Source organism: Sinohyriopsis cumingii, chromosome 12 (genome assembly GCF_028554795.1).
Source record: "Sinohyriopsis cumingii isolate HCF-2022 chromosome 12, ASM2855479v2, whole genome shotgun sequence".
NCBI classification, from domain to species: domain Eukaryota; kingdom Metazoa; phylum Mollusca; class Bivalvia; order Unionida; family Unionidae; genus Sinohyriopsis; species Sinohyriopsis cumingii.
In genome coordinates this window covers 12,089,062-12,113,833 of record NC_142972.1, presented here as the reverse complement: position 1 = coordinate 12,113,833, position 24,772 = coordinate 12,089,062, and the positions used below count along the sequence as shown (strand labels likewise).

At 35.0% G+C, this 24,772-nt stretch overlaps 1 protein-coding gene across 4 annotated transcripts in view; it reads right to left on the bottom strand.

The window, feature by feature from the left end:
• LOC149786011 (E3 ubiquitin-protein ligase rnf213-alpha-like) overlaps nucleotides 1-24,772 on the bottom strand; it is a 353,460-nt gene that overhangs the window by 175,331 nt on the left and 153,357 nt on the right. For all 4 annotated transcript variants that reach the window (XM_089976308.1, XM_089976310.1, XM_089976309.1 and 1 more), the window contains exons 29-37: nucleotides 22,832-23,069; nucleotides 16,111-16,257; nucleotides 14,638-14,746; nucleotides 11,305-11,470; nucleotides 6,635-6,803; nucleotides 5,636-5,775; nucleotides 3,909-4,106; nucleotides 1,178-1,300; nucleotides 307-427 (exon numbers count right to left, since the gene is read on the bottom strand). In XM_089976308.1, the coding sequence (XP_089832434.1) occupies nucleotides 307-427; nucleotides 1,178-1,300; nucleotides 3,909-4,106; nucleotides 5,636-5,775; nucleotides 6,635-6,803; nucleotides 11,305-11,470; nucleotides 14,638-14,746; nucleotides 16,111-16,257; nucleotides 22,832-23,069 (1,411 nt within the window). The remainder of the gene's footprint in view (nucleotides 1-306; nucleotides 428-1,177; nucleotides 1,301-3,908; nucleotides 4,107-5,635; nucleotides 5,776-6,634; nucleotides 6,804-11,304; nucleotides 11,471-14,637; nucleotides 14,747-16,110; nucleotides 16,258-22,831; nucleotides 23,070-24,772) is intronic.

Below are 24,772 nucleotides of genomic sequence, written 5' to 3'. Positions count from 1 at the left end.
CTCTTATGCTGGGATCAGCCTAGCACAAATTGGAAATCTCCATATCCTTGTAAAGTGTTTCATTCAGGTTCTAGCTAAGGAAAAGCCCCCACTGACACAGCCAAATTTTTATGTAACTAGTGAAGTTACTGTATGTATGTATGTATGTAGGTATGTATGAGTATTATATTCTTGACATCAATTTCAGGTGGGGTCTATAATGCACAAAGAAACTTAACCAGTTTGATTTTATCACATCCTGTCTCTCCAATGATCATAACTTGAATGTTACACCTAGTACACACTAAACTAGAATGCTTTACTTACCTTCATTAGTACCATATTCTTCACAACAGCTCCAGGTGGGGTCTGTAGTGCACAGAGAAACTTGACCAGTCTGGTCTTACCGCACCCTGTCTCTCCCATGATAATCACTGGAATGTCACACCTAACATGTTAAATGCAAATAAAATTATATTAGAAAAAACAGATATTTGCTTTCAAATTTCACTGGGTATAGAAAGATACTTTTTAAAACTACTATCATATGTGATGCTTATAAAGTAAGGTCTACAACTGGTGCTCATGAGTAGTACTTGAAATGTGCCCATGTGCCACAGATGTCCCTGCCATATTAAAGAATATTTTTTACAAGTTTAAATGGAAAGCCAACACTGGGAGCAGTATCTAAATTAGAATAAACATTTAAAGTACCTTCTGACTTGGCCTCATGTCTATAAATTCTGAAACAACACCAAATTCAGAATTCTGAATTTTTCCCTGGTATTTAACTTATTTTTAATGGATATTACAAAAAACCTATAAACAGACTTAAGTTCAAACCTTATCTGAACCTCTCAAAACCCTCTAAGTAGGGTCCAAAGTTCGAACCTTGCCTCCACCTCACAAAAATGTCTAAAATGGGTCTGAACTTCCAACCAAATCATCACCTCTTTACCTGAACCTCACAAAAATGTGTAAAATTAGGACCTGGAGTTCAATCCTTACCAGAACCTCACAAAAATGTGTAAAATTAGGGCCTGGAGTTCAATCAAAACTGAAACCTCACAAAAATGTGTAAAATGCCTGGAGTTCAATCCTTACCTCACAAAAATGTGTAAAATTAGGGCCTGGAGTTCAATCCTTACCGGAACCTCATAAAAATGTCTAAAATTAGGGCCTGGAGTTTAATCCTTACCGGAACCTCATGTAGATTGCCAGAATCTTCTTTACATTATCTGTTGTTAATTCATAGGTCGCATCTGGATCATAGGGGAATTCATTTCCCATCACCTGACAAAGTCTTGTGATCTTGTCTCCTCTGGAATCAAATTTAATAAAATGAAGTCTATAACTAACATAGTTATCAGACAAAATATTTCATACGTGTGAAATTTTATGAACATGCAATTTTACAGCTTTCAGGGTAATAAATAGGTTAAAATATAGAGAACTAGTGGTGGGTGGGCAAAGAAGAGATAGACTGTGAGATGAAAACAAAAGGCTCAATTCAGCCAGAATCCTGACATCTACCCAAAAGCCAAATACAAGGGCAGTTAACCAAGGAACATAGGTAAGTATGATGCTGTTGTTGTTGTTGTTGTTCAAGGGTTTAACGCCATTTTTCAGCACAAGATAGGCTATACATGGCGGCCAGTATAAAGAGTGGAGGAAGAACCCTGGAAAACCCAGGGAAGAACCACCGACCCATGAGAAGCTACTGGCAGGCTTTCCCACATACCCATGCTAGCCAAGCCTTGGACTCGAACCCACGCAGACAGACGTGAGATGGCAGTGATTCGGAACGGTGAGCGCTTTAGACCACTCAGCCACTTGGGGCCCCGGTAAGTATGATGCACTTGGATATGTAAAAGTTGTTCTATTTTTAGTAATAGCAGCCATATAGGCAGCATTTGTGTAAGTTTTAAAGGTCTCATTAGGCATACTTTCTGTTAAATTTGGTCAACTTCTTTTGACTGGTTGTTTAGAACAGGCTGTTTAAAATATTTTATATATATTTAATAACAATGGCCACACTTAATAGTGAATAAGAACAGTTGATGCAAAACTGAAAGTTCTTCAAGATATGAGGCTTCATGACTAATTTAGGAGTCAAATTCTATACAATAGTGTTGAGAAGTTGTTGCTTTACAGTTTGTTCCTTGTTAGAACTGCGGTTATATTTGCTGGCAGAGTGACATTACCTGTGTAAAATTGAATGGCCTTCATATCAGGATGTTTTCCATCTTGAATTTGGTCAAACTGTTTGCAGCAGACTTTGAGAAGAAGCCATTTTAATGTTTTAAGTTGTTAAAAACAATGATTGGTCTAATATTAGTAATGGTGGCCATATCTGACAATGGATTGGCATCTTTGTTCACAAATGAAAGACCTTTATAAGAATGGTGTCAGTTTGGTCATATTCTGTTCAGTGGTTTGTTAGAAAAGGATCTTTTAAAAAGATTTTTATATTGTTAGGAATTACAATAACCCACTCTCCAACTTGAAACATCATAGTCTATGGTCACATGATCCATGACCATTCGATCAGGTTAAGAAGATAACGACTGAAATCTTCTTAACATTAAAATTCACTGGTGAATCCAGTGAAGCTAAGAGGCTGTGTTGTTTTAATTGGATCGGGTGGTCACCTGGGCTGCAGCCACAGGAACCCACCAGATTCAGGTTTTGTCTCTGTTCAGCTAAATCCCTGTGATACAAATCTTTGCATGTCAGCCTAAGGTCTCTATGATGTCTTGGATCAAATGCAAGGCTACAGGATTCACTTAAAAGTTGTTACAACATGTTATAAAATGTGCCTTGCAGAATTTGTTCCAAGTCCCATGCATGCTCATTTACAAAAGAAAATCTTTCCTACTGCATCAAAATATATGAAAACTTTTTGGGACATAATACATCAAGTAAAAATAAGATAAGTTCCAATTTTGAGCGAAATCGAAGTAATAGTTTCTAAGATATTTTGGTTTAGTTACTATGTGTTTTCTATATTTTACTTCCAAGTTGAGGGAACATTTCATACATGCTGACATAAACATCAAGTGCTGATCATTTTCTAAAAACCCACTCTCCTATTCAGGCAAGAATTATATATTTTTGCTTGCCCAGAATAAACTATTACTCAATCAACTATTATAGAAATATCACATATCACAAATGAAATATCACAGATGACAATGTTAATGACTTACATTCAATCGTGTCAAAGGTTGTTTTTTGACACCTATTCTGTGACCTTCTACCACCATTTGTAAGTAATAAGTAAGTACAAACTGACACCAGTCTGCTCTCCCTCTGTAAGTATTTATTAGTACTGAAGAGTGAGAGCAAAGCACTTGTATGATCTTGATTGACAAAATGGAAACAAACTTATGGTGGAAAACATGGCAATACACTCAACAGAACATCCTTTCTCATTAAAATCCTTTTCTTTTTAGAAAAACACTGGTCACCTCTGAATCAGCACTTGCCTGATTGGGTGAGTGATTGAAAAATACACTTCATCATATAATTTTCATTGTTTATTTTGAATTGGGCAATTGAATTTTCAACCCTATATATTTAATATGATTCAAACTACAAACACCAAGCCATATTAAGAGCCCTTCCAATACAAAGATGCTAAGTTTGACTGATGTGTTGGAAAGATCTACTGACATAAACGAAATATCATATTTCCCAATGAATAAACTGCATTATGGTAAACTGCAGACAACACACACCATATCTGCTGTCACGTGTTTGAGCAGACCAAGGAGTATGCTGTTTGCTCAACATTACAAGTAAAAAGAACAGCATACACTATAATCTGCCAGCTCAGCATGCCACAATAGATCTAGGTTGATGCTATCCAGTCATTGGCATGCTATACAGAGGTAAATAAATAAAGTTAATTCAAAAGATAACAAAACCTGGACAAAGAATCAAAGTCTTCCTGGATGGGAGCACGATTTCTAACCAGACCCTTGTAGAGATTCCTAGCCATGATGGCTTTCTCAAGAACACTCCCAGTTTGAAGATCCACAAGGTTGCCAGTATGTTGTTCAATGTTAAAGCCAACAAAGGTCAAGGTCTGGCCATCAGGATTGAAGAAAAGGTAAGGATGAGGACTGTAAAAAAGGAGGCAATATAATAATTATTCACTTAAGTTATTTGTATTATTTCATTTACTGCAGAAACAAAATAAGCAGCAGAAATGTATATCATGTTCCAACTTACAAGAATGAAAGAAATACCAATAAATGCAAGCTATTTCCTCTTTAATCAACTGAAATCTTCTTTTAAATTAATCACAGATGCTATTATTTCACTCAAATTATTAAGACCAAATTTCCTAATAATGAGACTCTAATACAGTCTGCTGTAATCACATAAACACATTTTTGGAGAAACATGAGTGCACATGTGCACAGGTTTTGGCCGATGCAACTAAACAACATGCCTTGGGAACATAGTAAAGATTGCTTGTGAACTAAAAGTTTTAAATTTGTACAGAAAAAAAACCTTAGCCAGCATCACAGCTAAGTGGGTAAAGTGGCATGCAGTACTCAAGCCCTAATTTTTCATACCCTGTTACTATTTCTAACCCCTGATTTGTGCTTGGCAATATTTAAACACTGTTTAAACAGTTATATCACTTCATAAAATGCATACTCACTACACTGTCACTTACAGTGCACCATCTGTAATTTTTCTTTTAGCATGTGCCAATATGGCACACTTAAGTGCAGTGCCCCCCATGGTGAAATAAAACATCTGCAAACCAAAAACAGTTTTATTTATCAAAGCTGGAATAAAACAAATGTGCTACATAAAGTCAGACAACTCATTAATAAGTATGCCTTTGGTGTAAGGGTTTATTTTTAAAATGTGGTAGTAGGCAAGGTTGGTAATCAAATGTTTTCAAGCAATAACAAAGCAGGTGGAAAGTCATTCCTACAAAATCTAAATGGACTAATTGATTACAGGCATAACTGGATCAGATTTTTTTAAAGTCTTAAGATACACACAAATTAGTTTTAGGTTATTCATTGTCAAGAGGAGCTGTTGTTGTTGTTGTTGTAGGGTTTAACGCCATTTTTCAGTAAAAGCAATTACACGTCAAAGTACTTATATAGCCACCAGACAAATTACCTCTTAACCCAAGCCAGTTTCATGGTGGCATACAATTTGCAGCCATTTCTGAGAACAAATTGTCAATGTTTTATTTGATAAATACAAATATTAAAATTAAAACCATGAATGAAAATCACCTTTTCTCCCTAGCCTCATCATGCTATTAAACAGTGCAATTTATTTGCTGCAAGTTTTCTTGTTCTTCAAATTCACATAAACTATTCTTTCTTTCTGCAGGAATCAATTGTTAGATTCTGAATAACATAAAATCAGTACCATAAGCACTCAAATCAAAGGTTGATAAGTTCACCCTCTACTTTATTTGAATGTTATTGCTCTAATTTTAATAACCTAGTATGAATTAAATTAAATAAAACACAAATACATTTTTGTTGTCCATGAAAACCTTACTACACACCTGGAAGGACAGATATATGGAATATATAGTAACACTATGATAATGCTATATGCTTCTAACACATTCGTGGTAGGGAATAAAAACAAACCTATTGTCTTGTCTAACCTGCTTTCCCATTTTCTTCGCATCTGAAATGGAGTCAGATCCTCCTCTACCTCTGCTCTTTCTTCACCCTCGTCTTCTAATGAAGCAGCAATGTTTGTTGGGGACTCCTCACTCATAAACAGTGACCGCGTGGAAAAGTCCTACAAACACAGAACAAATTATCAGATATCTTACATTATGCAAATAATGATTTATTCTCCAGGAAAACAGCACATGAGTCACAACTAATTTAATTTTAATTCTTAGCTAATCAACCCCAAAAATCTATTATCGAACAACAAAACATTCAACTTTGAAAATGTTGTTTTCAGAAATCATCCTCTGCAAGATTATTATGTTAATTAAACTTGACAAAACAACTGTGCTACAAAAGGGACAAGATGATGAATCCCTATCATTCATGACATTTCTCTACTCATGAAGAGCTATGAGTTAAGACATCAATCACGGTATGATAAGGTGTGTACTTGTAAAAAGTTTCATTAAAATATCAAAGGAAGCTAAAAAGTGACAGCCTGGAGCACCAAACAGGTCACCATCTTAAATTATCTCTTTCTGTGACCTTGACCTTGTTGGCAGGGGTATGACTGAATATGTGAGACATTATTATGATATATAAAAAGGTAATACTTCATTAAAATATTTATACTGGTTTTAAAATTGTACCCATACATGGACATGTACATTTTCCCTCATCATGGCCTTAACCTTGAAGAAGTCGATGTGACATACTGTCTAATTATGATAATTATCTTGGTTCAAGTTTAATTTAAATATCTTCAGTAGTTCAAATGTGTTGTACTCTGGACAAAAATGCAAGTCAGATAATTCCATTTTCATTGCTGTCACCTTCACCTTGAGGCAGGATTAATGGTCATAGTAAATGACAGACCATCTATTATCACACTTTTGGTAGATTTTTGAGAGAACAAAAATGCAGCAAAAGAAATGATAACCCCCTTTCCTAATCATAGTGAATAAATATTGGGTTTGTCTTACCCTTGACATCTGGATGAGAAACCTCAGTACAAAATCTGAAAATCCAGGAAGATCCTCTGCCACAGCAGCACCACAGAAAATAGACTTCTCAAAGTCTCTAAGTTGGGTGTCAAAGAACCACACAAAGTGATGAAGCTCTGCCCAGGATGGGTCTGGAACACCACAGTGCCTGGAACCAGTAAATAAATCTGTACACATTACAGGGATCCACAAGGATAATCATATCATATGCAGACTAAAGGCTATAGCAAGCAATGTAGCAATTCTGTATTTATTATGGTACCAAAGGAATATTTCTGGTACTAGTTTTAAATAAAGACAATATATATGAAGAAAATGGAATACTATGAACAACACAATGACCTTGCACTTGTACTTTTGACCCTGAAATTGATGAGATTTCCTTTCCCAAGGTGCAAGCTATCCACAAAGTTTGGTAACTGCAGATGGTGCAGAACTTAAAGTTATTTTTTCCTTCTTTCTGCCATAGTGACCTTCACATTTTAGCCTAAAATCGAGAGATTCTTCCATACCCTAAGTACATGCCATTCACAAAGTTTGGTAACTGTAGATGGTGGAAAACTAAAGTTATTGTGCAGAAAAATGTAGAAATTAGTTTCAGCCTGCAAAAATATATTAAAGTTTTGTCTATTTCAGTTTGTCTCATTTCACTGACATAAACCACACTGTATACTAAATTTTCAAATAAAATGAATAAAATGTTTGCTGTGTGGGTCTTTAAACATCAAAAGCTGGTAATGTAAGCCTACATTTATCTGATGCATATAGGTCATCAAGAAAAAAGCCACTGAAGATGTGTTGACTGTCTCAGTCCAAGATAGAAATATGATCACTCCAGAACCTGTTTTTACATCTTAGGGGGTTGGTAGATAAACAAACTGATGGTCTCTCTTTAGAAAGATACACACACCACCTTTGGGGGCCAAATTTCATTCCAATACAGACACTGTCGCATGAGGGGTATTATTAATTGAATAAAACAAATTTTGAACTATACTATTATCCCTTTACTGTACAATAATGCCTTTTGACACAGCCTCTTTACTGGACAGTGACATCTTATGTCTTTAATGACAAGCCCAAATAAGATACTCTGTATGGCCAAAAAAACAGTTGTTACACCTAATATTACTTGCATGGATGATAAAATTAATTTGCAAAGTACATAAGTAAATTATTAATTTAACTGCAGGAGTGAAGCAACTGTGCAGTTCAATCTGCACTCTTTTGTTCGATGTAACTGCATGTCTGTCATCTGCAAACATGTTCTCAACATCCTACAGTTGCAACATGAAATCATTTGAAAAATGTAACATTACACTTGAAAGATTGTGATAACATACAAGAATAAGCCATTCTTTGAATCAGTTCAATTATTTGTTATCAACAAAATTATTCAACAAAATGAAAGAAGATGTAAGCAAACTTCAAACTTTAACACAAGGCTATGTGCATACTGGTGTGTTCAAAAATAAGTTTACATCAGCCGATTCAACAAGAATATAAGAACAAGAACCACTGATTGCTCACAAATATTGATTTCAGATATTGTAGAAAACAATTAGTTGCCAATACCAAACAGTATGAAAAACATACAAAGGAAGTCCTTGAACGTTTTTCTTTATTTAAAAACAAGGAAAAACTTTCAGTCACGTCAAGTTCTGATCTAGTTCTGCTTACTGATAATGCTGGTTATCAGCATATAAGACTTAATTTGCTTTTAGGGAAAGTTTTTCCAAACTTGTAATTCTTTATTAAACAATACATATAATTTTTTGATTATTATCATTTATAATTTTGTTGAATTTCACAGGACAGTTGCTGCATGATAGTCTAGAGTCTGTCAATGAGTACACTGAACAATGAAGTTTGAAAAAAGTTAAAATTGTTAAATACAGATTACTAATCAATACCTGTTTCATCCTAATTTAGTTTTCTTATCCCAACTTTTAGATCTGTTTAAGATAAATACAATATTTTATCCACCATTATTTGGCTTCATTTTATAAATTTTTGTAGGTGACTACTTCTATACATCATCAATTATTATATCTTATTTATCCATGCTTTGCTTTGCTTTGTTTTACTTACTTATATAGCCTGACTTTGAAATATATTTTCACAGGAGGTGGGGGAGGTGAAACTACTTATAATTATGTAATACTTACTTGCTATTATGACAGTGTTGACCTTACCATCCAATGTAATACTTATCTGCTATTAATACAATGCTGACCTTACCATCCAATGTAATACTTACCTGTTATTATGACTGTGCTGATCTTACCATCCAATGTAATACTTACCTGCTATTATGACAGTGCTGACCTTACCATCCAATGTAATACTTACCCGCTATTATGACAGTGCTGACCTTACCATCCAATGTAATACTTACCTGCTAATATGACAGTGCTGACCTTACTGTCGAATCTACATAAATCTTCAGGATTCCTTCCTTTAATTAGTACTTCAAGGTTTCAGAAAGAGCTCTACTGTTAAAAAAATGTGCCCCTATTGTAAAAAGTACATTTTTGCATACCCCTCTGAAATTCCGTATGTATAATTTAAATTTTATATAAATTTAATGTTCAATTTTAATTAAGATGAGACCTTGTTTTCTCAATCAAACCTGGACATACTCAACTGACCATGTTTAATTATATAGATATAAATTAACATAGCAGATTATTTGTGTGTTTGTGTTTACACATACATGTTAAAGATTAAAATTACTGGCAAACCCTGAATTGAACAATGTTTACAACTTTAAATCCAAAAAGTAACTGATAAGTTATTTGCTGATTATGATCTCTGACACATATTTAAATTCTCTACTACTAAAAAAGCTACAGAAACACATTCCCTATGATATCCTTCTTCACACCTGTGAAAATATTAACACTAAATCACAGTTCAGTCATATTGCCAAATTAATTTTTTCCTGGTTCAAGTGACAAATATTTTTTTACTGATGTAGAACTTTTTATTTAAATGACTTTACATGGTTTATTCATAGCATTTTAGTTACATGAGTGCAAATTTGTCACATAATGCATACAGAATTATCCAATGGGTTGGTTTCAGTAATCACATTTGTTTTGTAGATTTCATGGCTTATGATATATCACAGCATCATTCTTTAAACATAATCAACAGATGTAAAAGAGGAGTACACTTGAGTTATAATGACTGTTGAATTAATTTAAATTTGTTTTGGTGGTAAACCTCAGGCATTCAATATCAAATATGTTTGCTTCTATGCCATGGGACAATAAATCCATGATGACATACAATAATTCCCATTTATTTAAAATTTGTATCAAGAGGAAAATCTTTAAATGCATTTTAAAGCTGATCTCATTTTCAACCAATAAAATTCTAATCTTGGGATAAAAGAGTTTATCATCAGTGGTCATCGTGGTATATTCCACTTACTTGGATGAAAATAATGTGTTACCTAAATACATGAATATATACATGTGAATAAACATTATGAATAAATATTACAGCTGTATTTGTTTCTTCATGCTTTTATGAACTTGTAATCATTTTCAGCTTTCTTCCTACTTCATAATGAACCTGAACATCAGCATTCATATAAATGCAACAGAATGGTTGTATTTTGCAGATATATTATAAAATCAGCTTCAATACTTTCATATTATCAATCCATTTTTAATGTTACCATAATAATGGAGCTTTTGCTGTAAATTTAGATGAATTCAATACTGGACCAAAAGACATTTTACACTGTAAATGTTTAAGTCATTTGAGTATATTACAGAAAAACAACAGCACAGAATATACTGCTAAAATATTCACTAACTTGAAGAGATCCATATTGGCACCTCTCTGTTGTGCCTATACTAGGTGAGTCTTTGGCGCTCTAAGCTAAAGAGCTAGAAAATAAAGGTTTTCTCAATCATATGTCAAAACATTCAAAGCATGAATGATTTGCCAAGACTATAGAAAGCACAATATAAAATAATATTTAAAACTCTGTAATTTTGTCATTATTTGTATGAATTCTATGCTGAATTTGGTTGCCATAGCAACCAGTTATCATTATTCCCTGCATGTTGAAGTAAAGCAAACTCAGTACCCAGACATGATGACGACAAATGTCCCACTTTGAAGAAAATTATTATTGTACTGGAAGTAAACTCATAAGGGATGCAAAATTACAGACTTAATGGATAAATTCAGGGCAATTAGGCAGTTCAAACAGTAAAGTGAAGTGCAGTAATGGGTTATGGTGAAGAATCAGATGCCTTTAATTGTAGGTGGGTGGGTGTGGTCACTTCCCTCTTGAGCAATTAGCACAAATCTCACAATCACACACTGTATATGAACCATTACCACTGCAGAAAAAACCCATCATTACATAATGAGACAATACAAAAGACTAAATGCTGGTAAGTATTTCGACAATAAATACAGTGCAGCCTCCCACAAAATCAACAAGCCACTATTATCAAGTCACTATATGATTTTCTCTTTTTTTGTTTCACATTTCCCCAACAATCACCTCCCGTGTCAGCCAAAATGTATCCTTTACATTTGTGGCAGCTTAATTGATATTACACTCCAATTGTAGCAGTGATACACTGACATCTAGAGCCATTTCAATTGAAACATAGCATTACCTCAAGAGGACCAATAAACATTCTGTTGGAGTTCCCTGTGGTTCTGATGGATCTATTGTTGTTCTTAACAGTCTCTTGTCCAAATGGCTGAGATATTGGTATGGCCTCTGAAATGTTGGACTTTTGAATTCTTTCTTGTCGAAAAACTGATCTGTAGGTCTGAAATCTAGATATAATAATGCTTGTTGAATTGTATGTTAAATTTTTGTACTGATATATTATGATATTATCATACTTCAAGTTGATGTCACCTTTTAGAAGTTATATTAGTCTCTCATGTATCATTCCTCTGTGCAGAAATACTCATGAATACATGATTTTTCCATTTGTTTTATGGGACCCCAGATGGCCAAGTGGTCTAAGGCACTCACCTTTACAGATCAATGCCATTTCACCTCTGCCTGCCTGGATTCAAGTCTAAGAGTAAGCCAACATAGGTATGTGAGAAAGCATGTCTGTAGCTTCTTGTGGACTGGTGGTTTTCCTGAGTTCTTCCTCCACCAAATATACTGGCCACTATGTATAACTTATCCTGTGCTAAAAAATGGCATTAAACAAATAACAACCAACCAACCATTTGTCTGACAATTCAACAATCTGTCATTATAATTTTATCAATAGGAGTCACATGGTATATCACCTTATACAGACTGCCTTATAATGAAGTACACGATAAAGTGCATCATCATTACATGGTTTATTCAGCCCTGGAGAGATTATTCTTTTATAGGTTTGCTCTCTTAGAACATCTTAGTTTAATTTTCCTGGCAATATTCCTAATTAATATGTATTTCATAGGATTTATTATAATGTTCCTTTGTTATGAGGTTGAATTGGTTATAGCATTTGATCTGTGTGGTCTGCCTGATGAAATTAAACCCAATTAAAATGCCAAACTGTGTGCTTTAAATCTGAGTCTGCTTTTATTTCACATGGCTGTATGTGGTACATTACTGGCATTTGTTCATCTTAACTTTTGATGAAATATTGAGAATGTTTTTCTATTGAAGACTGACTGATTGCAAATATAGGAAAACTAAATATCCTGAGAGAGAAAAAACACCACCTGAACCTCAATTTTTCATTTTTAACTCACTGGTCCAAGACCCTAGATTGCCAAAGTCTGCACAAGCCAAGTACTAGATGAATAGCTAAGTTTGACATGTGAACATTTACTACAGTGCATTAAAATAAACAAAAGACAGAAAAAATAACAAAATGAATACAAACAAAAGAATTCATACAAGTACTTGATTTCTTATTTAGTCACGGAATTATGTTAGCAACCTTGACATTTTAAAATTTTCAAATCACATAATCATGCCTTTTTTTGGTGAATCCTCTTTGAATCTCAGTGCTGTAGTTAACTAAAACTTTAAGTCTAAAAGTTCTCAACATCAGATAATATCAAATATCGAACTTAAAAAAACACATCTGAAATTCAAAACTCAACCCATGAAGTAAATTTATGTAGTCAGTGGCCCTAAGAGTAACAACTAACTTGGCAGATAGTTCGAGTTTCCACTGACCTTTCCCACCCCATTTGAGGCATTCTGACACTATTGTTGTCAAAATATCTACAATAGGATGGGAAATGTCAGAGGAAACTCAGACTATTTTGGAAGATTGCTCAGCTTCAGATGAACTTTGCCTTGGCCCTCAAAGCATATGTGTGAATTTCCATGTTTTCTAAGAAGAAAGCTGTCAGTGTGAAATGGTTTCAGGACAGAAACCAACTAGTTCTGGTCCCTCTGACATGGTGAATAAATGTTGTGTACTCAACATTGTTAATACTCAGGCAATCAGGATCTTGATGATTGTGAGGGGTATGGTTTTTTACTCTCAATAAGCCAGCTGGTGCAAGTAATATGCTCTTTGCTTGCTTCCCATGCTGTCAAATGATCAGTTATAAACTTGAATGTGCCTTTCAATAAGGCATTTGAACAACTGGCTTACTCAGAGTATGCCATATGTGCTGGACAAAACATCAATGATTGCTTTCCATCATAGTCATCCCATGGCCAAATTATTTTCGAGTGATCCTGGAAAGTACGAATAGGTTTATTTATATTATAATTTCCATCCTTTTCTGGGAAATTTATTCCCTATAGTACAGCATGTTTTATAGCAGATAAATTCTCTTTTTATTGTTGTTGTTGTTCTTGTAGGGTTTAATGCCATTTTACAACACAGGATAGGCTATACATAGCAGCCAGTTATAAGTGGTGGAGGAAGAACCCGGGAAAGCCCCAGAAAGAACCACCAAACCATGAGAAGCTACTGGCAAGCTTTCTCATGTAATCACATTGGCCAAGCCAGAGACTCGAACCCATGCAGACAGAGGTGAGATGGCAGTGATCCATAATGGTGAGTGCTTTAGACCACTCGGGGCCCCATTGATTTTTGTCTTCTGCCGGTAAATCCATACTTACAGAAACTAATAGCATGTCCAGAACATACAGTAAGCTGATACTACTCATACTGAAATTTAGCTATAGTTGTGAAGAGAAAAACTTTTGATTGATGAAGATCAAGCTTAGACTGGTACTTGATGCACTGCATGCTAAATTTACAGATTTTTTAGTAATGTTGTACACAACCAGTCCCCCACTATCAAGTGACTTCTGTTTGCGTCATTGCATTTTTACAACTCTTTGCAGATTTATTAAAGATCAAAAAATGCATTTCTTCAATTTATAGGAACAAATAAGAAATATTAAAGGTCTATTGCCGCTTACACATTATAGGTATGTGAATAAAAATAATCAATCCTGGATCTCAGACCATTGGAGTTTTCAGATCCTTACCAAAGAATTTAAGAACCAATTTTAGAGGTAAAAAACTTTTGCTACCACCTCAATTATTTTTCAGATAGATTTAGCATCAAACATTTGTTGTTTCATCTGGTTTAGACACTGCAACACAACTAGACATTTTGTACCTAGGTAATCTGAGTAAATCTGAGTAAAGTGCATTGTCCAATGACACGCCCAAGTAGCCAATAAAGGCTGATCCAATTGTAGGATTTGAACCTACACCCTTCCAGTAGATAGTCTAATCATTAGTTGACTCTGATGGCATGCAGGAGAGTGCATCAGACCTATACACAACCAGTCCCCCACTATCAAGTGACTTTTGTTTGCGTCAGTGCATTTTTACAACTCAGATTTTTTAAAAATTAAAAAATGCATTTCTTCAATTTATAGGAACAAATAAAACAATATTAAAGGTTTATTGCCACTTACATATTATTATGTCCCCTTGCCCTCAGGGGGCTAAAACTAAAGATGTATCATTATAAAGTAGACTAATATTCTCTCGACAAATACTTACCCTGAGGTATTGGCCTGTTTGTAAGAATGGACAGTGTCTCCATTGGGGATCTGCAGATCACATATGGTAGGAAGTCAAAGACCTTGTGAACATGACTGGAAATTCTTCCCTACAAGAAACAACAATGAATTATTAAATGACAGCATGTAAATTGTAGCATGATTTGTACCACTTACCAAAATGGCATCACAACAAAGTATAAATCACAAGAAGATTTGTGTACTAATATCTACACTGAAAGGACAAAATGTGCCCAACTTTCTTTTGCCTTCTTAGGAAAAGTGAATTTTTAATTCAAATTTACATAGCAATGCATTTCCTATCCAAAGGGCATATGATAGGAGGTAAAAGGGACTTGACTAAATTGATGCATTTCAGTAACTTCTTGTTTCAAAACTGAAACAAATTGCAAATACAGATGACATTTACTTGCTTTACACATCTTTTGCAGACCACTCTGGTGCCCTAAGTGGTTAGAGCACTCAGATACGAGAGGGAGCTGGATCAAACCGTGACTGAATCATACCAAAGACTTATAAAAATGGTACTAGCAGCTGTCTCCTTTGACACTCAGCATTACAATGTTAGTGTTAGGACTGGTCAGCTTGATCTCAGGACAATGTGACTGCATGGGACATGATGCCCCAGAGCTAGACATCCCTATAAACTAAAACACTGCAGACATCATAGTGATATGACTCAAGTTATAAAAGATACATTGAAAATCTAACTCTCTCTCTCTCTCTCTCTCTCTCACACACACACACACACACACACATTTTCAACTTTGCAAAACTGCTACAATAAAACCTCTTCTGAGAATCCATCCCATCTGCCAAGAGAATAAGGCATCTCAAAAAAGTGCTCTTGCCACATAAGTCATGGCATTACACAAGAATTCTGCATTTATGTCTTGCCTACTTCTGTTGTGGCATAGTTAAAAATTTAACATAATTACAGAGTATGAAAAGTAGCTCAATGTCACTTACTTTTTGCTTTTGGTAAGTAGCACTCTTAGAGATGAAAATGTCCATAAAATTTCACGACTGTACATAAAACAGTACCAAACAAATAAGTTAATCCAAAAATATAATTAAATCTCTAGAGAAAGAAAAGTAGGTCACCATGACATAATCTTCATACAAGCAGTCTTTTGCAATAATGCTGAAGTATACCAAAGTCACGAAAGAAGAAGATATTTATTTGATCTGACTCTTTTGTCCGAGTGGCTCTGATTCTTCAAACTAACAGTACTGACCAACATAAAAGCCACTGCCAAAGAGCCCAAAGTATTCCTCAAGCTTGTGACTCAGAACAAAGGCAGATGGTTTCACAAAGAAGGGGTTTCTCATGTCAGGTTATACCAGCTAACAAGTAAAAGTGATGATTTCTATTACCGAAAAAAAAAACAACATTCTCATCACAAAAATGAATGATAGTCTGAATGAGAGCAAGGAGAATGGTATTACATACCCCTAGAACAAAGTTTCTCTCCATAATTGGCATTGTCTCTACCAGGTAGAGATCTCTAGCTGAACGTCTCCACACATGACCAAAACTGTCTGTCAAACATCCCAAGATCAAGAGACTGAAGAGGAAGCAGTCTACTCCCTCTTGGACCTAAAACATAAAACATATGAGTATAGTGATGGCAACACAAATATTTATTCGCCTGATGGTCTATGACCATTTTATTAAGTCCTGTCTAGCATCTGAAACAATACTGTACTAATTATTTAGATTAGTATGAAAATGCTTACATTTTACAACAATTCATATTCAGAGTTGGTAACATAATGGAACAAAGACTTTTTGAAAAATTATTTGCCAAAAAGATGATTAACAAGATAATGGTATTCACTTACCCTCTCATTAGCTTCCACCACTGACACCAATTTTAAAATTGAAAAGCATCAAGTACACAAAATTCATTTTAATCATTAATTTATCATTTTTAACCTGATTTTTACCAGTAGGTCCTAATACTGTCAGCTTTAGCACATCATTTCAAACCAAACTAAGGTTTCTTTACTAACATGGCACCATATCTGCATGAACAAGTCTAATGTTTCAGACAAACAATGTGATGTAGTGTTCCATCTTCAATAAGCACTGAGTGATTATTTAAATTCCTCTAACTTGGGGAGTTATGTATGTTAGAACATGTGTAAGTAAGAGTTACACTTTTTGTTATTTTGACTTTGTTCAATTTTCTTTTAAGAAATATTATAACTAGACACTGCAAATAATGGATAGAGATGACAGTTTTTCCTAAAAATGGACTGTTCTAGAAACCAGAAAAGGACAGTGAGAAGTCTGTTTGGTTGTTTACAACCATAGCTTCTGTTCATATGAAATGTGAAAAAGATGATAGTGTTAGGGGCCCCCTGGTGACAATCAGGTTAAAAAAATGAGGAATGAAATAACTAAGTTTTGTGCATTTTTTTATATCCTTGGTGCCTTCCATTTTTAAAACTGGTGGTGGGGTACAAACAAATGAGAGGGTAAGCAAATAAAAAAATTCAAATCACATATAGAGCACTGCCATGTGGCAACTGAATTTGGTGCATTGTCATATCTGAAACCTGAGGAATGGTGATCAATTTGCTCATGTAAATATAACCACACCTCTCTTGAACCCCACCCTGCAAAAAAGAAGATAACTCTTCCAAAACATGTGCCAAAACAATGATCTGTCAAGTTGCATATCTTCTTCTGATGAGAGCAAGCCATTAACAACCACAAGAGTAATTGCCTTAAAATAGTTATGTTACACAATGTACCAAGTTTCAGAGTGATTCATCAAACCTATTTGCATTTATAAGGTTCTGTCATACACTGCATTCAGCAGCAAGGCAAAAAGGGCAATAACTCTAACAAAAATTGCAAGAAAACAGTAATTTATTGATATATACATTTTTAATACTACAAGAGTAATTGCCTTCACACAGTTATGTTACATAATGTACCAAGTTTAAGAGCGATCCATGAAATCTAGTTGCATTTATAAGATTCTGTCATACACTGCATTCAAATGCAAACAAAAAGGGCAATAACTCTAACAAACTTTGCAAGAAGACTATAATTTATTGATACATCTGTAAATGATGAAAATATCATGCACAAAGTTTCATGGTGATCTATTTTAAACTGAATAAGATTCTGACAAACACTACATCTGACTCTAAGTCAAAAAGGGCAATAACTCTAACTGCATTCAGAAGATTGTATGAATGTTGAAAAGCATTTCTATATATAGGCAGAAATAATGAAACATTTGAATTGCAATATTAATAAGTAACACTGATATGGAATGAAATAAGTTTAGCTGTGTTTATTAGAGCTGTACAATTATATTTCTTAATGAAAATAATGAGGTTTTAAAAGTGGTACAATGACATCTCCAAAAGCAGTTTATGTGGAGTAAATGTGAAAGTGAAGTTAATGTAAAGAAGCCACTAGTTATCTTAGGGTGATACTAATCATGAACTTTGACCTTTTGCCCTGCAGTTAATAAGTTTCTTGATGCCAATGCAGGCAACCAACCATTATGTTATCAACCAGTCTTGCCCACACTCAATTGCCCTGTGACCCTGACCTTCAACTTTGAGAGCCTGAAATAATAGTCTTTTTGCATACTCAAAGGCAATATATTGAGGATGTAATCAATGTATAGATGATAATAAAAAGGCATTAAAGTGTGAAAATTTTATCACATTCACCTATTTTGGTAAGGCTGAGCTACTTTCATCAGTATGTACCCACACACCAATTTTCAAGAGTGTAGGTAAAATAAGTCAAAGATACTAAGTATGCAATAAATAGACAGTTGAAATTAGAAAAGTCACTGAAGCATAAAACTGGGTTACATTGACCAAATTTTGTCATGGCTGTTTTTTCTGGAGATGTATCATGAGTTTAGATGAAGTATAGTCCTAGTTACTGAAGGCATAACAAATGTACAGCTGAAAATACAAAAGTCACTGAAGCATAAAAAGGTCAGTTACACAGTTTTGGTATGGCCAAAATGCATCTGCAAATGAATGAATGAATGAATGAATGAATGAACACATATGAAGATAAAAGGAACCATGAAGAAATGGTCAAAACACTTTAACCCATTTCAGATGGGACACGATTCCAGTCGTACTTTTCATACGGGATAGGATTCCTGTTGTATGTTCACTAAATTCCATCAACCAATAAATGGAAGTGTGCATTTATTTGTGTAATATGTCATTATTTCCTGTGTCCTCTTTTGAAAAGAAGGAAATAAAGGATGAAGTTACACAAATACTATTTCAGACTGCAACAGCACAAGTTTTAAAAAAAAACGTAGTAAAAGTTTGATTTAAAAGTTATGCTAAATGTGCTGAGATCAAAATACTGAAGAGGCAAGTGATAGGCAGTGATGTTCTTGCTGAATTAGTTAAAAATATAAACAATTTCATGTGGAAAATTGGCATTTAAGCCTTTGAGGATTGTTATCTTTACCTCATCAAAAAGAATGATGCTGATGATAACTGGTCATTTGGAAAATTTGATTTCAAACACGAGTTTTAACAGGTGGCAATCAACATGGTTGACAACACTGAAGCAGCAAGTGATGGCAGTGATGTGGATGCCAATTTTGATTAAATTATAGACAATTCTGCGGGGGAAATTAGCAATGGGGATTGGATACTGACTACAATGAATGAACTAAATGGACAAAAACTAGTTAATTGGAATTTTTGTATCAGATATTGACGATGATGATGACTTTTAAGGTTTACAAGCTAACTGGACATGGAGAATAACAGCTACCTCACATCTGTTCTCTTGGGAATACACTTCAGTCCATTCTGTTCTGTGTCTTCAAACTAAAACCAATGGGTGAAGTCCATACAGTTTCCCCTGGCATTCCCAACTTACCTTAGACAGCCCAGTCTTCACTGGGCTCCTTCAGTCTAGGCTGAAGAAAATTTACTCAGTGGTCATTCATAACATTCTGTCAGGGAGTTTCGCAGCCCAGCTGTGACCTTTGTACAATGACATTGTTCCGATTCAGTTACCACTGAATCACTCACTCAGTAAATGAATGAACCAAAATTCATCAGTAGCTGCAGACTGTTCCTCTAGCTAGGTATACATGTTTATACATAAAAAGTTTTCTGGATTTGGATTTGGTTGCATATAAATATAGAAAAAAATTAATGTGGAATAAAAATATAGATGGGATTACATTATGTCTTCGAAACTGAAATTATTTTTCTTCTCTGGTAATGATGACCATGACCTTTACCTTCAATGTAATAATTTAATACCATAACTGTCTACCTAGGACTAATGAGAATAAAAAATACATTATGATGAAACATGAGGATGTCTAAAGATAAAACTAAAACTCATAATTTAATTCTCAGGAACAATGACTGGCTTTTGATCAAATCTGATCCAATGGAAACTTCTGGTTTTGGCTGATGGAATGAGAAGCACACACATCTACAGCAAATTTCATTCAAATCTGTTCACAAGAACATAAGCTATTTATGGTGCAGAAATTTAACTCTTTAACTTCTAGTGATACTGTAGTGGCTCACTGCTATGCCTAGCTGCTGGGGTCACTACTGCAGCTGATTTGTGGGCTGACTACCAGAGCCTAATGCTGCTGCAGCCAAATCTCAACTTTTTAGCTGATGATGTGGGGATATGGGCTAATTGTGTTAGTTATTTTCTGATTTATAGACTAAAACCATGCATATATAAAAGCTATAACTACCTTATATCTGTTTGATTATTTTATCCTGCTGACATCCACATGAATGATATAAAATCCAGGAATATAACACAAAACACTGTTTGTAAAAACACTAAAATTTATCTGTGAGTCTTTTATACAAAGTTATTTATCAAATATATACATGTAATTACTAAAAATGCCTAGTCACTGTGTTCTACTATTTCTTAAGTAGTTCCTCATGGTATCTAGAGAAACAGTTATGTTTTATACATAGACGGATATCACACTGTTTGCACATGATGGACACCTCATGCCGCCTTTTTTCTCTGGTACACATTTTGCATCGCCCTGGTTTCTCTGCTTGTATGGGCCAATGTGCATTTCCACAGTTATCAATTGCAGATACAACCTTTCTCTTTCTCGATCCTCGGAATGTCCCTATCATCTGCTGTGCAAGTGCAATTCTAAAATCAAGTTGTCTCCGTCTGATTTCTTTATTTTTTTTGGTGACAAGTTTGTGGTTGGGCGACTCCTGCATAGTTATTAATGCATTAACTAATGCAACATCAAAGCAGAACCAAAACAGATATTTCCACCATTTGGTAGCTTTGCGACAGGTAGAGTACTGCATTCTTTTCTGGTCTGCCAGGTCAACCCCAAACATGTATTTATTATAAAGTTCAGAGACAATCGGAGCTGGCACTTCCTGGTAGGTTCCATTTTTTTGTCTCCTACGCACCATCTTGCTCTCGCTTGGATTGCAACTTGTTGAAAGATAATGGACAATTTTTTTGTCCTTCCAAGCTATAGCACACAGGCTTCCTTTTGTCATCAGGACACTGTCACCTCTGTTCTTTAATTTGGCAGATTTTATTTCCTCTGGCATTCCCTTTCTATTTGCTCGCACTGTACCGAGACAATAAATTTTTTCTTTCCTGAGTGCTTCAAAGAGTGCTGGACTGGAGAAAAAATTGTCCATGTAAACTACATGTGATTTCCCACGTATTTTTGATGTAAGATCAGTTATCACACGTGCACCAAGGCCCTCTTCTTTTGTGCGTCCAGCCTGGCTTTCTTCTCTTCCAGTGTACACTTGAAACTCGTGCACATAACCATTGTGTGGGTCTGCCCGCTCCCAAACTTTTATTCCAAACTTTGTTGGCTTCGCAGGCAAATATTGCTTGAAGGATAATCTACCTTTATATGCTATCATCCCTTCATCCACACTCTGCTCTTTATGACCATTGTAATTTTCGAGACACGTTTTGGAAATTTCGTCTAAAACTGGTCTTACATGACACAATTTGTCATGCCCGGGCTGGCGTCTTGGAGGATTCTGCCTGGTGTCATTTACATGGAAATACTTCGACAACTTTTCAAAACGTACTCTGGTCATAATTGTGGGAATACTTATTATCTGGAAGGGCCATGTTGATCGCCAAGCTAGACTGTATTCTGGAAGTACCAGGATTGACATAATCAAATGTATTCCTAGAAAGGCCAGCATTTCGTCCATTGTCGTGGGTTGCCAGAGTGAATCAGGCTTTTCTTCGATACATCTTGCCGCATATCCATTCGTTTGTGCAACAATGCTTTCAATCATTGCCAGGGAAAAAAATTTATAGAAAAAATCAATTTCTTTTTTCCCCTCATCCAAAACAAAAGTTGAACCGACGCTTTCCGTAAACTCTGTGACTCTCGGGGCACGTCGATCTCTTGTCCACAATTCGTCGTCTTCATCATCGGATTCTGTCTCAATTTCTGATAGACTTGACAAAGAAGATAGATCAATGTCACTACCAATGCTTCTTAATTCAATGTGGTCAAATTCGTCCTCAGAAAAACCAGAAAATTCGGAATCTGAATCACTATCATAAGCTAACACCATTGTTTTCACTGTCAACTACAAATGCATGTATTAACAAACACGCGGTACATATTTGAAAAAGAAACCCGGATTTAGTCAGAACAATCATTTGTTAACTCTATTTTGATTGGTTGAATATCCTTTTACTTCCATATATTGACCAATAAGACCAATTGTAACATGAACATACAGAGTGGATCTATCCGTCACTAGGGTATAGGAAGCATAAAAGGCAAGCGGATATATCAGTCACCGGGAGTAATAGTGCTCTGTTTACAAGCGGATTTATCAGTCACTGGTGAGGCTAGGCACATTTATACAGCGGATATACACGTCAGTCGAAGTGAAAGAGTTAAGGCAAATTCTATTGTTAGTACCAATGACCTCAAACTCCAACACTTCATTTCTGGACTATGGGGAATGAAAACTTTATTTAAAATGTCTGCACAAGAACTAAATTGTTACTTAAACTGGTCACTTGCCATGGGCTTCCCTAGATGCCTTCCCATCACATACTACCAAGCCATTTTTATTAGTACAGTGTACAACAACTGAGTTATGTGGATCATACATAGGCAACACATTTCTTAGAATATCTCCTCTACCTCATGAGATATATCCAGATGGAATATCCGTGGTGAACTGTCTCGTGGTGACTGCATATAGCTCAGAAGAATTTGAGTAACCATGGAGATATTGATCTCTCTATCCTGGAGAGGCACAGTCACATGATACTGTTTTCCTCGAACTGGATTATGTGAAGATAAATCTTCAACTCTCCTCTTCACATATAAGGACTTCCCCATACCAGCTCTCGAGGACTTCACTATCCGCACACAGGATCTGATATAAATTAAATACACGAACATAATGAAATGAAACATTTTTAGTAAATTAATTTTCTCTGAAAATGCTTACCTGATCACATTAACATTAGCAAATAAAGCTTGCTAGCTCTCAAATTCAGCCAAATGAAGACAATGAAAATTCATATATATATATATATATATATTTTATATAGATGAAGGGAAATAACTCTTACAAATTACCCACCCATTATGGCCAGCATATGTTTATCAGTTTATCAGTTTAGGTTTGACCAAAACCAACAATAGGATGTTTATTTGTTTTTTGGGAAAAGGAGGGAAGGATTGATAGGACTGTGATTGCATGAATAATTATTCTTGGAAAAACATAATTTAACAAAAAATGTCCTCCCTGCAAAATACTTTATCCAATCACATTAACATTAAGAGAATAATTAAGAGAAGATGGAAATGCAAGATCATCCATTCTTTACCTTCATCCACCTCTCAGGAGCAATATGACTGCACCTTTATCAAGGCTGCAAAACATGAAAAGCGTGAACTTCATACTGTGCAGGCCAATGCAGTTCTACACACAGCTGTTGCATTCCTGACAGATGTTTTTGATCCATTAAAAGTTATAAACCTCATGCTCTGAATGAAGGTTATACTGTAATGGTAACTGTCTGGGCAGCCACTAGCAGGCTAACAAGGTTCAACTTTAACCTTTGCCAGGCCATATTGCATTGATAGAAGCAAAATAAAGTGGATGAAGCATGCAGGCCAACTGACTCCAAGATGTCTCAAATGAAACAGTTATGTTCAAATGTTATACTAATCAAAATCTTGCTGAGATCTTCATGTGGTGTACCTAATCAACAGAATTCAGAATATGCAGTTTAAATTACCTACTTAAGCCATAAGACAAGAACATGTGAGGTTATGTCTTTCTTTTCGAGCCTTAACAGGCAGGGACTGCCACTGGACACACTCCAAGCATCTCAGTATCTGGTTTGTGTAATTTAGATCCTGAAGCGTTGCCTCACTCAATAGTTCAATTGAAGAGGGAGGGCATATTATTATTTTCTGATTGCCTATAAATGGTGACAGGATGATTGGGTTTGGATTATAGCGAACAAGATATTTATTTATAATATGATTGAAAAATGAATGAATCTGACATCAAACTCACCTGCATATATTCCAACAACAAATGTAACAAAATGATGTGCATGAAGTTATGCAAATGACATTAGGAAATATATCATTCCTAACCGGAACTAATCAGAACTTAAACAAGCAATCAACTAGGATCAACATATGGAACTTATAAAGATATATGAATGATATATGGATCAATTACCATGGTTAGAAATTAAACACACGAATGAACAGTGTTGCATCTACCACCACAATTATCGAGAATGAATTTACACAGCTATGAGTGAGGTATGATTTTGTCAGCAAGGGTATGGAATTTGTAAAAACTACAAATAATGTTTAATCCACGCATAGGATATGGAACATTGTTCTAGCATAAAACAAAAGCTTAAACTGGTAAACATCTGATAGATAGGAATGTATCTGGTAAGAGTAGCGGCATGTAATTTGTAAGAGTTACTCATCTTCTGCTATATCCCATGCAGGCAAAAAGACAAAAATTTTTTCAGGAAGGCATGATTCAGAGGTAGGAAAGTTTATTCAATTCCTAATGTTTTCGTTGATGGATTTAGCATATTA